A 16,333-nucleotide genomic window follows, 5' to 3' on the forward strand; every position below is an offset into this window, starting at 1 on the left:
CGAGAGGTGGTGGAGTCTCCTTCTCTGGAGATATTCAAAACCCACCTGGATGCAGTCCTGTGCAATGTGCTCTAGGTGACCCTGCTTGAGCAGGGGGGTTGGACTAGATGATCTCCAGAGGTCCCTTCCAACCTCAGCGATTCTGTGGTTCTGTGATTCTGTGATTCATCTAGACGAAGTTCTAAAGTCTCTACTGTCAGAAAACTGGCCTGTCATAACTACCTTCATCTGACTGCCATATTACTATAAACATGCATAATACGCTTATAATACAAGAAGGTATAAAGCATATGTACCTTGACACAACTAAAGCTTTGCTTTAGCCTAATATCAAAGAAAAATAGTCTGGTGATGTATATTGATAATATGCCAGTTTTTAAAGTCTGGGATTTTTGTTATGGGTAGATTTGTCACACCACTAATTAAAGTTGTGAAGCATTTTATATCAATGAGAAGATGAACAAAGTTCCTGGAAATATGTTCATGTGAATATATTCTTTGTTTGGCAGATAATTTGATTTTAATGAAGGCATACATCACTACTAGAAATGAACTGTATCCATAGGCCTTGTATTTCGCACAGAGGCATAAGAATTGAGGATTTCTACTGCATAGAACAACTAAACAAAACATATTTTTGTAATGTTATATTCATGAATGAGAATGATGATTTAATCTGACCTTTTGTGTTTGATCATCTCATAGGACAATATTGTATCTGATACAGTCCTCTCCTTTTTCAAGGTATATGAGTAGTTCTTAAAAATATTTCATTACTGTTATTTTTCAGTCTTGCTACTTCCTAAAGGTTTGGACTAAGAGCAGTATTGTTTTAGTTTGGTTTCAATTCCACAACAATTATAAAAATGTTAAAACTTAATTTAACATTTTATCCAAAGAAGAAGAAGAAAAAGCTCACAGTACAACAGAAATGTAAGTATGACTTACACAAGTCTGGGGAGGCTCTCACAAACTCTTGCGAAATATGTTAAAGACTTTGAAAGCTAATCTAGAATACTGTTAACTAATAATATTATCTAGTAGTCTAGAAGCCCTCAGTGTGAAACTGGCTAAAAAGAGAGCCTCCCAAAGTGCTTTTGGYTGTGCTAGTAAATAACTGACAACAGCTGGATGTACACAGATATACAAGGAAAATAGTTGTTATGTATAACAGTCATAATAGTTCAGCCCAGGATGTTTTAAAGAAGGGATTTAAAGGAGGAAAATAATTTTTATGGAAAGCTCATTCAAGCTGTGACAGGTAGTCTGAAGATTTTTATTAGAAAAATCTAATAGAGCCTCTGATCTTAGTTTATTCAACTATTGAGAAGTTGGAGTTGACCTTTCCTACTGATTGTGAGATAATAGGGTGGCTGCGAAGGACTATGAGGTTGAAGATAAGCAACTCAAGTTTGATGCAGAAGAAAAGAGTGAGCCAGTGCAAGTATAATGAGAAAATGGTGGCCTGGTCAGTGTTGGTAAGGATTCTGGGTATCAGTAGAGCAAAACTACATTTGCTAAAGCTAGAGGAATGTTGTACAGAAAAAAGTGCAGGATGAAAGAAGAGTAGCTGAGATTTTTTCAGCTGAATGGAGAGAAAGGAAAGATGTTATCCTTGGTGTGTTTGTATTGCATTCATAGCTGAGTGGTGCATGAAGTTATCAGTCTGACCTTGCACTGAAATTGTGTTGAAGTTGTATCTCTCAGAAAAAGAAATTTAATTTGTTCTTCCTTATTAGCTATGAGCATTTTGCTCCTGCCTCTCAGCCCTGAAACTTTCATTATGTCCAAAGCAGAATCTCAGCACTTCTTTCTCTACAGCCAACCAGACTTCATCTTAAAGGTAGATCACAGGTGCCAGGAGAGCTCATTCTCCTCTGGTGCTTGCTTAGAGAAAGGCCTCTTGCGTGCATTGAGAGCTAGTGGAAGAAAAGAGAAAATAAAAGGTCAAAGTGTTTAACTACATAGGTGATTTGTTAGCTGGGCCATAACGTTATACCCCAGTGCCAGGCTAACTAATGATGAATCTGGAAGACTTAGAGTCAGGATGTGAGATTCTGGAAGAGGTTCAAGTTAGAGGTGACATTCAAGATGAAGACCTGAGTGACAGAAAGAGATTTCTAGTTTGGATAGAAAGAGACAGTTCTAGATAAGTAGTGTGATCTATGAAGGTGGTAATTGAATTTGAAGGTTAAAATGTGGAAGGAAGAGAAAGAAAACCACTAACAAAAGCCCGAGGCGTCTTCATAGAAAACAGGGCAGAGAATGAGGAGAATCTACTAGAAGAAATGCTGAAGGAGTGATTTGATAAGTAATAGGTGGATGTTACGGGAACTGATGAAAGACAGGATTTTGTGAAGAGATAAATTGTGTCCTACAATGGGAAGGGTCAAGGAAGTTGAAGGTAGATTATTGGTTCTGCTGTGAATTTAAGAAGTCATTAGAAATTTTGGCAAGAGCATTTTTCATTGTGAAAGGAGCGTAAGTATGTATTTATTTTAAAGGATGAAATGACAAAGTTCAGGAAGCAGTTGTACATAGTGCATTCTTTGACCTTGGAAATGAAAAGGAGAAAGGAAATAGAATAGTAGTCCTAGAGATGCATGAGGCACGAATGTTTTGATACCATTTTCTTTTTCTATACCTAACAGTAAACAAAATTCTAAGACATATATAGGCTAATAAAGCTGCTTTTTTCAGTTTCAAGACCAATTCCTTTGGCTAATGACCTAATTGTGCCAAAATGGAAGAATAAGCATAAGATGATATAAAAATTAGCTATTCCATATGCATCCAATTAAATAGATTTCAGTGTATATGTGACAGATGCCATAGGGAATTTTGATAAAATTTTGTACTTAAATAATTTTGGACTTTCCCTTATAGCAGAGAGAAACTAGTTCCTTCAAAGAATGTACATCAAATATATGTACGTACACAAAGTTTTGTTCATTACTTCATTGTTTCTAAATTATGTTTTAAATGAAGGGAAAACAATTGTGGATAAGGATTTAATAATTTATCCTGAAGAACCCATTTAGATTAATCTGAATATCTGATTTGTGCTTKTAACTATAAATGGCAATTCTTTAGTAGTTAAGATGTGAAATTGATTTATTTTTATTGTATGGTATTTTCAAAATTCCTTTTGTTTGAAGCATTTGAGAAATAACAGCATAAGAAAAGACCTGCCAAGAATTGATGTTAAATATCCATTGTTTCCTGGTTATGTTTTGCCTACTTATTTGTTGTGATATGTACCTGTTGTTTTAGCTTGGTTTTAATGCTTTGTTTGTATAATTTATGTGCAACAATATTAAACCTGAAGAAGCTTGTCTCACAAAGATAATTTGGCAAATATATTCTTGCAGGTACCTTCTGATATATAATCCTGTGGAACAAGAGCGATTTTCAGTGGTTTCAGTCAATGTGAATTCACCCAGAGTTAAATTATTATCTCCTTTGGGAAAACCTGTTACTGTCCAGATTAGTGCTGTTTGGGATGGAGCAACTACAGTATCACATGAAGCATATCAGGTATGCTACTTTAAGTAAAAAGCAATAAAATGTTTTTATTTGAGAGGTACTGTAGCTTCACATTAGAACAAAATGAAACATAAAGTGATTAGTTACTGAATTTCCATAATATGGTGCATTATGGTGAAAGGGTCAGTTATAGCTGCATGAGAATAAAATGTTGAATGTCTTTTCTTCCTAAAACTGCAGTTCTAAAACTGCCTTTTCCTTCAAGTGGTTATCTATATGCACAATCACAACACAGTTTATATGTGCTCAAGCACTCTGGCTGGAAGACTTCTTAAGTCTTTAGATATGATGGCTTAAGCAGTTAGGTTCTGAATTTTTGTCTTCCAAATAGGGAGGCTGGGTTGTAATCTCCATTCCTCTGTACTTAAGCTCAACAGATGGCTTTGATTCCACCTCTTATTTCTGATTCTAAACAATGTTTCTGAGAATTTTTGAATTACAGCTCATCATATAAGATTGTCCCCAATTATCATGCATCAGGTTTTTTTTTTTTTTTTTTTTTTTTTTTTTTTTTTTTAAGTGGTGGGGGATATTTAGTTTGTTTTTTTTTAATTCTTAGATTTATAAAAATACTGCAAGGATCTCTCTTCTTTCTCTCTGGCCTTATACTCTTAGTCATATTCTTTTTGACTTGTGAGCCAAGTTGAGTTTGTTTCAGGATCATATGCCTGTAAAGGTTATTCAATTAGTGTTTCTCAGCCTTCCTCCAAAAGGGTAATTATTGATAATTAACATTGTGTGAGAATTGCAGAGGCTGTAGAAAAAGGAGAAAGAAAATTACATATCTAACTCCAATTCTAAACAGATTCCCTTGGAAATCTCCCTTCTATATTACTCTTCTGTGCAGATTGTTTTATAGCTCCTAAATAAGCAGAAACTGGAAGTGAGACAATTTCCTTATATATTCATGTTTTAAATTTGTGGATTTTAAGTGGTCTGTAAGGTTCCTCACATGCTACACACACATGTTTAAGGCATAGCAAATGTGTTTACAATCACAAACTGCAGGTAACATTCCTTTTTAAGAAGACTGAAAACTGTTACTGCATTAATATAACAGTGATCATGATTCTAATCAAATTAGTAACAGAAACATTTTTGTTTGTTAATTTTTCTTCACATGCTTCAGCTATTAMTTTTGGAATGTCATTTATGATTTTGTATTTGTTTGTTTATGGAAAATGGGAAAAATTCAGCTGTTCTATAATCGTGGAAGCAAAAGGAGTTGCATTGAGCATGAATCTGGTGCAACAAGTTGATTTTTCAATTTTTTAATAAAGGCTGCTTCTTTATCCCCAACAGATCTCTTTCTTGGCACATCTACCACCTTTGGGGCTTGGAGTTTACCAGCTTTTGGAGGTTCAGAGTTCAGAAACAGATTTAGCTGATTATACTATATATATGAGTGGAAGGAATAATATGCAGGTGAAGCCAGACAGGATTTTCAAGATAAAAGAGATGCAGAATTCTGTGGATAATATAATTTTAGAGAACTCCTATATGAAACTGTGGTTCTCTGGAATGTCTGGACTACTGGAGGTATGTTGCCTTATAGCTTGAAACACTTCCATTTTACTTTCTCAGGAACTTTTGTTCTTGTTCATGGAAACCTAAGTGTAGTGAGCCATTTCAAATGTGATTCTCTGTCCTTAGAAAATAAATACAAAAGAAGATAGTAAAAACCGTCAAATGAAGGTGGAGTTTGCATGGTATGGAACTACAAGTAACCGGGATAAGAGTGGCGCTTATCTCTTTTTGCCTGATGGAGACGCCAAGGTACATCTTCTGTTTGCACAGAGATTCTAATCTTGAAATATCTTGAAGCACTCTGCAAATACAGCTTGGAAGAACTAGTTTTCCCCAACACTGAAATACAGCTGTGTGGCTGGAAATAATGATGTCAGTTATTGAAATGATTGGCAGAACTTCATATTTCATAACCCTAGATTTGGATAAAAATACAGTATTAATTTGAAAGTGCAAGTGTATAAAGAATATTAATGATTCACTAAAGAATTTAAGTAAGATGCTACCCTTGCAAGAAATACAACGAGATGGGACCATTTGCTATCATTAAAACAAGTCCACTTTCACTTCATATGGTAAAAATGTCCAGGAGATACATATACATTTCTATTTCCCTTCATTTTTCTGATTCTTAAGAGCTCTTTATTGTGAATGAAGTGTTTCCAACTTCAGGGTGTAGTACTTCTTAGCTGGAATTACCACATGTTGTTTAATACGGTAGTTAAGATACTGGGTCCCAGCTGATGACTGTATGCCTAAGTACCAAGCAATTGTTTCTGATTTAATTCGCTAGTGTGGTCAGTATTTGTAGCAGAGTAATTATTGGAGGGAAACAGCATACTCAAATTAATTTTCAAATTGGAAATTCAGCAATAACAGAGTTCTTATCTTGCTTTTATTACGAAGAAGAATCTACTCTACCATTTTGGAACCAAAAAGCTGATATTTTGGGAAGGGAATGATGGAATAATAAACAGTTTTAAGAAGTTAGCTGGTACTTAGCGTATTTCTTCTGTCCGTTTTCTCCTGGGAGAACTTAAGTTGCCTATATACGGCAAAGAGAGTTCTTTATGGCTACTCCAGGAAATAAGCAAGTGCAACCATTCTACTTTACATTACTTAGTTACATGTGTAAATCAGTCTAGAAGTGGACAGAAGTGTTTCCTTTCCTTTTAGTAGTCTCTCCTAGAAGCATGCTTTTTGAGATCTGTCAGTTGGCAGTTTTAAACCATGTTTTAAACCGTTTTTTGTATTTAGCCCATAATTAATATTTTTGCAACAGTTATGTTCACCAGGGCTCGCTTATTCATAATTTTTAAATGTCAGGGTTGTATTTGATCTGTAAATATCTGGACAGTATCTCCCTCCTCCTCCCCCTCTCCCCTACCACCTTTCCTCAGCAACATGTTCAAACTTTATTGGTTTTGTTTTAGATACTATTTGGTCTTCTAGTTAGAAAAGCAAAAATCAGTAAATCTAATAGTTTTCATTAGGCTTCTTAATTATTTGTTTTACAAAAATAATCTGGAGAAATCTATATAGAAAAATGCTTTTGGTTTAAAGAAAAAAGTGTATCACATAACTACAGGCATAGTTGAAAGTAAGATGCATATTGAACTTTTAAAAATGAACACAATATGGTGAAATTACAAGTATGTTTTTAGTTAATATTAAGCTTTTAAGGGCAGTATGTTCAGATTTTGTGACTTTATGCAATAAGAATTAAATCACAATACTTCTAAAAATTCTGCCTCATTAATTTACTAAGGCTTGTTTGGCTTGCATTTTAATAGCGTGAATTAGTGTCCCACTGGGAATAGCAATGTAATTCTATAGTAGTTTTAAAACACTTTCAACTAATGATTTCTGTCTTTAGAAGAAAAAAAAAAGCCATCTGTTTCTGTTCAGGGTTCTCTGTGTGAGATGGGTTGTCTATGCTTTCCAAGTCCTTACAGGAAATGGCAGTATGATAGAGTGCAGGCAGGGGTCGTCCCCCCCCTTTCCCTCCCACCCCCTTTTTTCCCTTATCCTCCATCACCCCTTGTATCTCTGCCAAACTTGCAAAGAATTATGTTTGTTAGGCCATTTTCCTCTGGTATCAATGAAGTTGCATGTTTTCTTTGCCCTTGTTACCCAGTTATTTTGTCACCTGATAGTCTTTTGGTTCCTCTCTTTTCGGTTCTATAGTACTTGGGAATCGTTATTCTTCATCTAGTATAATCTGTTTTACTATAGTATTTATGTAGCCTTTCTGCTCTTAGGGTCTTGTGCCAGTTTTTGGAAATTTCATGCTGTAACTTGTTAGGTTTGGAGACCATCACTTAAAACCATGTCATTTTAGAAAATTTGATACGTATAGTGCAGTTCAGTCATCAGTAGACTGTTATTGATGTCAGGTGTTGTGCGGATGATGATCCATATACTAGAATGTACACAGATCTGAATCTTCCAAGAGATCCTTTGGATTAATTATTTTTAAGGCTGATCTAAAGTTAGCCTGCAGTACTGCAAGAGATGCATTCTAGCTAGGAAGTGGTAAACTGCTGGTACCAGCACCCAATTTGGCAGCAGCAGTGACCTGGGTTAATGACACTGATTTACATAGTGTTAAAATAGAAGGGACAATAATACCAATACCAATAACATTGTTTGTCACTGCTCTGGAAAGAGAACTTTGGTCAGTCAAGGCTGTATGCAATGTGTATTTGCTCCAAGAATTTGTTATCGGTATCAGAAAAGTGGTCCCATTCTTTAGTGAACCCTAGTAGAATGGAGCTTTGCAAAGAAAACTAAAGTCTTCTTTCAGCGTTTCTCTTATATTATTTGAAGCTTTGAAACTTTCATTCAGTGTTACTGTCTCCAGCTTGTGGATCTGCTTATGAAAGGCTGAGCCCCAAAGTAGCTGGAGAGAGCACCTCTTTCTTGTGTGCCATTGTGTACTGCCTTAGACTAAATGAGCACTTTGAGATTTTCAGTTTATATCCTAGTGATTTTTTTTACTCAAAGGCATGTTTTTATATATATATATAGAGAGAGAGAGAGAGAGAGAGAGAGAGAATTTACTTGGTATTTTGGCCTAATTTTCCTTGCTCGTCTGCTTTAGGAAATCCACAATGGCTCCTTTCAAATATCCATTTGCTTATGCATTAGTAAACGTAGGATTTCAGTCACTCAGTGCTTATACCTATAGCAACTTGCAACAGCCTCTCTTCATACTGTCAGCTTTGAAAAAGGTATTCCATCATGCCTGGTTAGTATTGCCAAAGAAATATAGAGGCGGGTGCAGTGATGTACTCATGGTTCAACAAGGCTTTTCCGTGGCAGCCAGTGGGTACATCTGGCCTTTGTGGCTCTGCCGGGTGACTTGCTTGTATTACTGTCAGTCTTCCTTAAGCAACGTGACCTCTGATTAAGCCATTAACTTGGAGAACAGACACAGCAATGAGGAAAGTGGTTGGTGAGAAAGTGAATGTTCCTAGTGAACCAATCCCATTTGCGGGTATCAGGTGGACTTAGGGCTGCAACACTGTGGCCAACTTTGTTGTGGTGGAGCTAGACAGCCCCCAGCGAGGACAGTGCTACTGTTTCTGGGGTTGTGGCATAGGGTTCAGACCATGGATGACCCTGTCCCTGCTACCTCTGTGAAGTGTGGAAGTTGTTTGGTGGCAGCTTCAGGTCAGGAACGCAGTGCAAAATTCAGGACAGTGACACAGAGCAGAGGCTGTGTGCTGCAGCTCTAGAGAGATGCCTGTGCTTTTCCCATGTCTTTGCATTTTCTACTTCTGGAGTAGAAGGAAGGCACAAGGGAAAACTTGGGCAGTATTTTAATTTGGAAACCATCAGTGCTGCTTAACTGACTAGATGATGTGGACCTTCTTATTGTTTCTCACAACAAATATAAATCAATGCATCCTGACTRTGATGGAAAACCTGTTTGGATCTCCTGTGTTTTTGTGAAAGAGGACCAACTCTGTAAATCTGTTAGATCTGGGGAAGGACTTCAGTAGTCCATAAGCAGGTTAGATTTCAAAACAGTTCAATGTCTGTATTTTCTTCTGTCTATTTAAGACAATTCAGCATGTGAAGACCTACTTATTAGCCATGTTCTGTATCAATAGGGGATAGGACAAAGCAGTTATTTACAAAGAGTCAGATGCTACTTGTCTGTGGGATCAAGGTACTGGTTCATTCTCTTGCTTTACAAAACAGTTTTTCAGAATCTAAATTAACTTTTTTCATTAGACCCACACTGGGAAATTGTGGTTCTCTTTCAGGTGGCAGTGTTTATGCATGCATGCATTTATATACTAATTACTGTGGGTACTTATTTATTAGTAGTATTAATAGAGATTTCTTTTCATCCTTCAGGACATCTTGTGCTAGTGATTTTCTCCAGGCCCTTGGTCACACTTGGTCTCCATGGTTGGACTTCCTTTGCTGAATATGATCTCTGACCTGTATAGCTGCAGCTGCTGCTCCCATCTTTAAGAAACATTTTTAATGACAGACCCTGTATTTTGAATCTAACAGACATACCTGTTGCCTCTCCTGGTCAGGAGAAGAACATGTATCTAAGTTATCTGACTGCTTGGCCTTCAACCCAAAAAAAAGATAATGATATCTTTCTCCATTTTTATTGGCAAGACTGGGATGTTCCACTGTCCAAAATGATTGAGACTACACATTCAGGGTATCCCACTGTATCAGTCTTCAAATCTTTTGCTTCAGAAAGACAGAAGATCCTCATTCAAGCATAAGTTCCTTTCTTTTGGTGGTCCTTCTAGTTTTGCATTCCTGATAAAAGGAGAAGACAAACATGCAGACACCATTCCCTGGAGGGTGTTCACAATACTCAGGAATCAGCTGTCTTTGAAGTGGCTCTTATTTCCTTGGTGCTATCTATTTCCATCAAGCATCACATCTGCCATCTAAAGATCTGCCCCACATTTGCTTCTGGAGACAAATGTGTTAGAGTGACTACTGTCTCTCTTCTGCTGTGTAGTTCTCAAAACACAGCTCTCTAGAGACCATGGTATTTGATCTTTCCCAAACCCTAGCCTAATCTCAAACTCTGCCAAATTCTGAGAGGCAAGTTATCTTGAAGAATGTCTTGAGTTCTTTGTATAAACCACAAACATCTCAAGAGCAACTCAGTCTGTTGGAATACTCTCCTTTAGACATAGGAGTTTTTTTGGGCTCCACCCCAACAGTGCCAAAGCACTGCCAAAAATTTCTAGGCCACACTAAGATGGTTAGTAGTGCTTCAGCTGACTGCAGGGCTTCTTATTGGCCATACTTCGTGCCTTCAGGCTGCAATACGCCATGCCAGCTTCTATGCAAGTCAGTAAACCTTTAAGTGTGGGCAACTCTCTAATCATTTCTGCCTCTTGGTGCCTCGGCACCCCATTTGATGCCAAGTCAAGTGTTTTAAGATACCCTAGGGAGCTATGGAATACTATTTTGCTCCCAGTAATCTCCCTTAATATTTCTAGCTTGACTTCCTCCTCTTCCTCCTCCCCCCCCCCCCTTTCCAAGGACAGATGGTCTTATTTTTCTTAAATGTTAGTGACTACTGAAAAACAGATTCTGGAGCCTATGACCCATAATTCTATTATCCAATTTCTGAAAATACTGCTTTCTAGTCTTAACAAAACCTGCTATGACAGGCTACTGAATCTTGGTACAATAAAACTGATTCCAGTGGAGCTGAGGGGGTCAGATTTCACAACTATTCTTTTTAAYTATTTAAGAAATGAAACCTTGAGACTTATCACTGGATTTGAGATCCAGATATTTTTATTCTGAATTCAAGATCCGAGTAATCATAGAATCCTTCACACTGGAAGAGACCCACTCTCTTGGGGAACCTCCTACTCAAAGCAGGGTCCACACTGAATTCGGACCAAAGCTTTGCCTAGTCAGTCTTGAAAATAGTTCTATCACTGTTCATTCATTTTAGGGGAGAAAGTGTTTTTTTTTCTCTGAGCAGCAGGAAACCTGTTTTTGCAAGCACATTTTGCTAAACGTGTCTGTTTTGGCTTTCTACTTGTATTGGGACAGCATATTTTGATGGTTGTTGTCAATATCACCATCATGTTTTATAGTAACAAGTGAGGAGGCACAGAGTTCCTCCAGCTGTTTCTGACTTAAAAAAAAAAAAAAAAAAAAAAAGATAATTTTGGCTTTTGTAGTTAGGCGCTCAGGCTTTTGCATTCGTCTCACTCATCAAGTATCTCTCCATTTCACTGCTTTGGTCCTGGATAGCTCCCAGAGCTAGAATGGACCAGCTATTCGCTAGTGAGGAGGAAGGGCAAGCTCTGTCTGTCCTTCTTATGACTGTGCTGCATATAGAAAAAGGGCAGCCCCTTCTAAGAACTTTCTCCTTAGATCCCTCTAAATAACAAGTTTTCAAGTAGTTTTGTTCATATTTGTTTTTCTTTAATGAAGTCTTAATTTAATACTGTTGCCATGCAGTAGTTCTGCATGTTTTTTTTTGATTTGGGGTGTTTTTTGTTTTGTTTTGCTGTGTATACACTTAATATTTAGCCCATTTTCATATTTGTGTTCATCTGTGTATTTCTACATAGTGCATACAGTTCAGTTTGGGATTGGCTGTTTTAAAAAATCAGAATTTGCTCAGCTGAAACTCAACTATGTGTATGCCTATGGAAACCATTTTCTTCATCTCTTAGGTTTGACTGTAGATAGACTTTTCTGCTTTAGACAGGCCTTTGAGAGACATTGGTAAGGAGTCAGTCTCCCACTTGTGGTTTCTTACCTGTTCCCCGCTCTGCCCTGCATTCCAGAGGGCCCTCCAACTGAAGTTGCTTTTGCTGAAGAAGGTTTCCCCTTTCTTTTACTTTCCAAAGGGTATGCAAACTGATCCACAAGACAGTACAGAGGCAGCTTTCCTCATACAATATTCACCACTGATACAGTAAACTGTTAACAAATAAAGCAGACAGTTAAACCATCTGTCACATATTATGAAACTACAGTATTTGATTACTGGTTAGCAAGTATAATTATGCTCTCAGAAGCTGACTTCAGATGTTTGCAATAATAATACATTACAGTGTGTGTCTGTAGGTCTTGTATCCATTAATCCTCATAAAATATCTGTGAGATATGTAATGATGGTTATGCTAATTTTAGCTAAAGAAAAGGTGAGGCTTTTAAGAAAACTTGTTGAACTTCAGATTAGGAGTAATAATTATTGAATTCCTGTTTTTTATGCTAGACTTAGATATAGTAGAATAGATATTCTGTTATATATGTTTAAAAAAACCTAAAATGACTATTTAACATTTATTAAATACTTTCATTTGAGACTACTGTTAAGCAGAGTTTTAAAATACTTGTTCTAACTTTGTTTTCTTTTTGTAGCCTTATATTTTTACAGATCCACCTACCATAAGAGTCACTCATGGAAGGATTTTCTCAGAAGTTGTATGTTTTTTCCCTCATGTGACTCATACCATGCGACTCTATAAAGTCCAGGGTAAGAATTGTGAAACTGTCACTAAATTCTCACTGTTTATTTTCCATCACTACAGTCTTGAACCCTACCTGTACTTCTAATGTTTAGATGCACTTCTAAAATAGTAGAGCATACTTCAGGTTTAACTCTTCACAGGGTCTAAAGACAATATGATCCCTTTCTGAGCCTCACTTAGCCAATCACTAAGCTAAGGGCAAACTTAAACTCAGCAGTTTTGTTGGAGGAATCTCTCAGCATTGGGAAATCTTACAGTATAAATTATCTGCAGGAGGTTCCCCAAACTTTACTGGGTTTTTACAGTTTTGGCAAAACACTGCTTTTCCCACTCTCGGCTTCAGACTTCTGTTGCTTTTGGTTAGCCTGTMGGAGCAGGGAGTCCTGTGCCTTGATGATTCTTTTCAGTAATTGACCACTAAGTGAAATTTAACTCTTTCTGTGCTTTTATTGGCATCTGTCGGTGACAGCGGCATAATTTCTAGAAATCTTTTTATCAGAGGCTTTCAATGTTTCATTAAATTTAATCATTTTATTTTTGTGTTGACTCAAATCATGCAGTAGAGAAGAGCTGAGAGTAACCCATGCCTTGGTCATTTTAAGATTGTAAACTGGATCATTGTATCCTTGCTCAATATACTCCTGTGTTTTAATTGTCCTGCTTTAAAATAGTTGGAAAATCTATAACTAAGAACATATAGAGTTGAGCAGATAGATCCACCTTTTACAGACTGGATCTGGAAAAGATGACATAATCTTCTGATACTGAATAATTTTCATTTAGATATAATAGTCATATATTAGTAATATAATAGTCATTAGTAAATGTTAACATTTTAACATGCTAGTAATGCTGCAGGTGAAATTCATATTTTTAAAAAGGTGAGGAAACAACTACAGAGCTTGACATCCTTTTCATTCAGGGCTTCAGATGGTAAAATCACAAACCTGTCTGCATTTTACATAGCAAAAAGCAGCATAAAAACTGAAGCAGCAGGCAAACACTTTTAGCGTTCCCTTGTTTAAAGGTTCAGAGTGGTTTCGAATTTGACAAAGTAAAGGTCATCTTAAGAAAGCTATTGCAACATGCTGTCAAACTGCCTAACAAAATTTGAAAACGGGGTGTGTGTGTATGTATGTGTGTGCGTATGTATATATATATATATATACACACACATATATATATACACATATGCACACATACACACGTATGTGTATATATACACATACACACTGTGTGTATATATATACACACACAAATCTATGATATTTATATGAAAAAGTAGTGTTAAATACTTAGAAATCTTTACAGCAGGCAAATTTTTAGGTGTTAAAGTAAACTATCATGACAATGAGTAAATTTAAAAAAAATAGAAAATTGGCTCAACAACAGAAATAAAGGTAATATAAAAATTCGCTGCATCAGCAAATTATGCTTTTTTTCCTTAGTGTTTTCAGTGTTTCTAGAAAACCTCTATGATACCAGAAGAAAGCTTAAATTAAAATCAACAAGCTTATGTATGTAGTTGATGCAATATGTGCAACAAAAGCAAATTAACTATCATAATAACACCTAAGAGTTCTAATCGGGATTATAGGTTCCCATTGTGTTAGTTTCTATGCAAAAAGCACAACTAAAAGGATATTCTGTGATCAGGAAGTATTAACTACCGAAGTTTAAGCTGGACAATGTCAGGTAGATTCAGGGAATAAACAGAAGTAAAATATGAATTTTCACAATTTACAAATTTTGCAAATATTTCAGATCATTGTAGTAAAAATAGCTGCATTAATATATCATATTAGATATTATAAATCAATAACTATTTTATATATTAGTGAGGGCATGCACTGTGTGGGAGTTCATGGGTTGCATTAGGCACTTGCAGAGTACAGGTGCAGTTTGGGAATGTGGTTTTCAGAAGTTTGTATTAATAACATTCTTGATTAGGAGGARGGTGTGACTGTTCTCATGGTAGTGTCATGAGTTAAAATTTCATTAAAGGTAAATTCTACAGAAGTTGGTATGTTTTTGACCAAAAAACCCTGTAGAAATGAAATGTTCAGCCTTATCCCATTCTCAGTGCTAGCTTTTTTAAATGCAATTATTTAAAGAGGTAATTTAATATAAGAGAAGAAAAAAAATGGACTAGTAACAATCCTAGAAAACCAAAAAAAACTTGTGAGGCTTGAGGAAAGAAGGACAAACACGAGGTCGTCTGTCTGTGTGTGCTTAGGCATCTCAGAATTTTACATGAAGATTTTCTGCCCATGTGGGTAAGATTCCAGTGTTCAGGAGACTCAATTGTCATGAGCATGTCTTTGGGTCTTGTGTGCTGAGATATACTGAGCTGTTGTAAAAGTTAAGTCCTTGATATCTAACACTTTAAAAACTGTCTTTAAATTTTAAAGGACTAAGACAGTTGATAAGTCTCTCGCAATCAGTCAACTTCTACCATCCTATGTTTGCAGTCTGTCAGACAAGCATAGTATAACTGCATTATTACAAAGAGAAATTTCATTTCTTTGTTCTATTTGGCACTTTTTTTTGACAATCATTAGTCCCATTAGACTACAGAAAGCATAAAGGTGATCATACTGAATGACAGTTTAATTCCATTTCAAGCTATGTCTCAGAATATCTGAAAGGGCCACATTATTAAAGGTATTCGATTTTCAACAGGAAGCACTGTTGAAAAATCTCATGGAGCATCTGCCTTCATCTTCAGATACTTTTTTTTTTTTTTTTTTAATGAAAATGGGCATCTGTTCCCTGTTAACTAAGAATTATTTCCTGGCTGTGCTCATATCAGTGTGTAGTTTCTTAATTCAGTGTCCTTAAGGAAGATTCTCTCTGTTTCAGTTATAACAGCTTATCAGTTTGCTGCTTAGTAGGAACAGTTGCTGTGTCTGAGGCCGGTAACCTTACCGTTGCTTGTGAACAGAAAAAGCAGCATAAGGGGAGCAGTGAATGCCAGAGCCTGTTCCAGGGTATTAGCTATTGCGAAGGACAGCACTTAAAAGTGTTGTAGTCTTTCCTACTGATTTATAGGAATCCACATTGGTTCTTGTCATGAATATTTTGAATTATTATAATTCTGTTTCTGGTCTACTTCAGTGAAGGTTTCACAGTGACTGTCCAATGAGTACTGAATTAGAAGCACTGCTATATCATATAGTACCTAACTGCACTAGCTTCAAATATCTGGGTAGATATAACAGAAAAGGAAAACTAGCAGGGGAAAACTAGATCACTGTATGCTGGGAATACCATTGTTCTTATATATGTGATGATGGTTTTTAAAAATTGAGAGATTTTTAAATGCTGCTTTTTCTATAGGTTTGGAAAGCCAGTCTCTTGAGGTTTCCAATGTTGTGGATATTAGAGGTGAATATAATCGTGAGCTTGCAATGAGAATTTCATCTGACATAAACAGTCAAAATAGATTCTATACTGATCTTAATGGATATCAGGTAACTATTAATTATCAGTTCTATTAATTATAATGGCCTAGGGTATCAGTTTTCAACTGCCTTAATACTTCTAATTGTAAGGATTTTGTGTTTTTTCTTCTTCATCTTCTAAGGGATCTACAAAGTTTGTTAAACATTCCTCTGTATCCCTTTTAACACAAGAATTGCAATACAGCAAGCTATTACAAGCTATCATGCAGTTGSTTGTACACCTGCATGCCTTTTTTCCCCTTTGTCTTGTCTGTTTGGTTTGAGCCCTAGTAGTCTAACTTTAGTCATGTTTATAATACC

The 16,333-nt window shown here is 36.2% G+C and overlaps 1 protein-coding gene across 6 annotated transcripts in view; it reads left to right on the forward strand.

Annotated features, from left to right (window-relative positions):
• MAN2A1 (mannosidase alpha class 2A member 1) overlaps positions 1–16,333 on the forward strand; it is a 130,908-nt gene that overhangs the window by 85,066 nt on the left and 29,509 nt on the right. For all 6 annotated transcript variants that reach the window (XM_026062084.1, XM_026062087.1, XM_026062089.1 and 3 more), the window contains 5 exons: positions 3,372–3,537; positions 4,849–5,085; positions 5,200–5,322; positions 12,460–12,574; positions 15,909–16,042. In XM_026062084.1, the coding sequence (XP_025917869.1) occupies positions 3,372–3,537; positions 4,849–5,085; positions 5,200–5,322; positions 12,460–12,574; positions 15,909–16,042 (775 nt within the window). The remainder of the gene's footprint in view (positions 1–3,371; positions 3,538–4,848; positions 5,086–5,199; positions 5,323–12,459; positions 12,575–15,908; positions 16,043–16,333) is intronic.

Source organism: Apteryx rowi, unplaced genomic scaffold, assembly GCF_003343035.1.
Source record: "Apteryx rowi isolate R43461 unplaced genomic scaffold, aptRow1 scaffold_19, whole genome shotgun sequence".
NCBI classification, from domain to species: domain Eukaryota; kingdom Metazoa; phylum Chordata; class Aves; order Apterygiformes; family Apterygidae; genus Apteryx; species Apteryx rowi.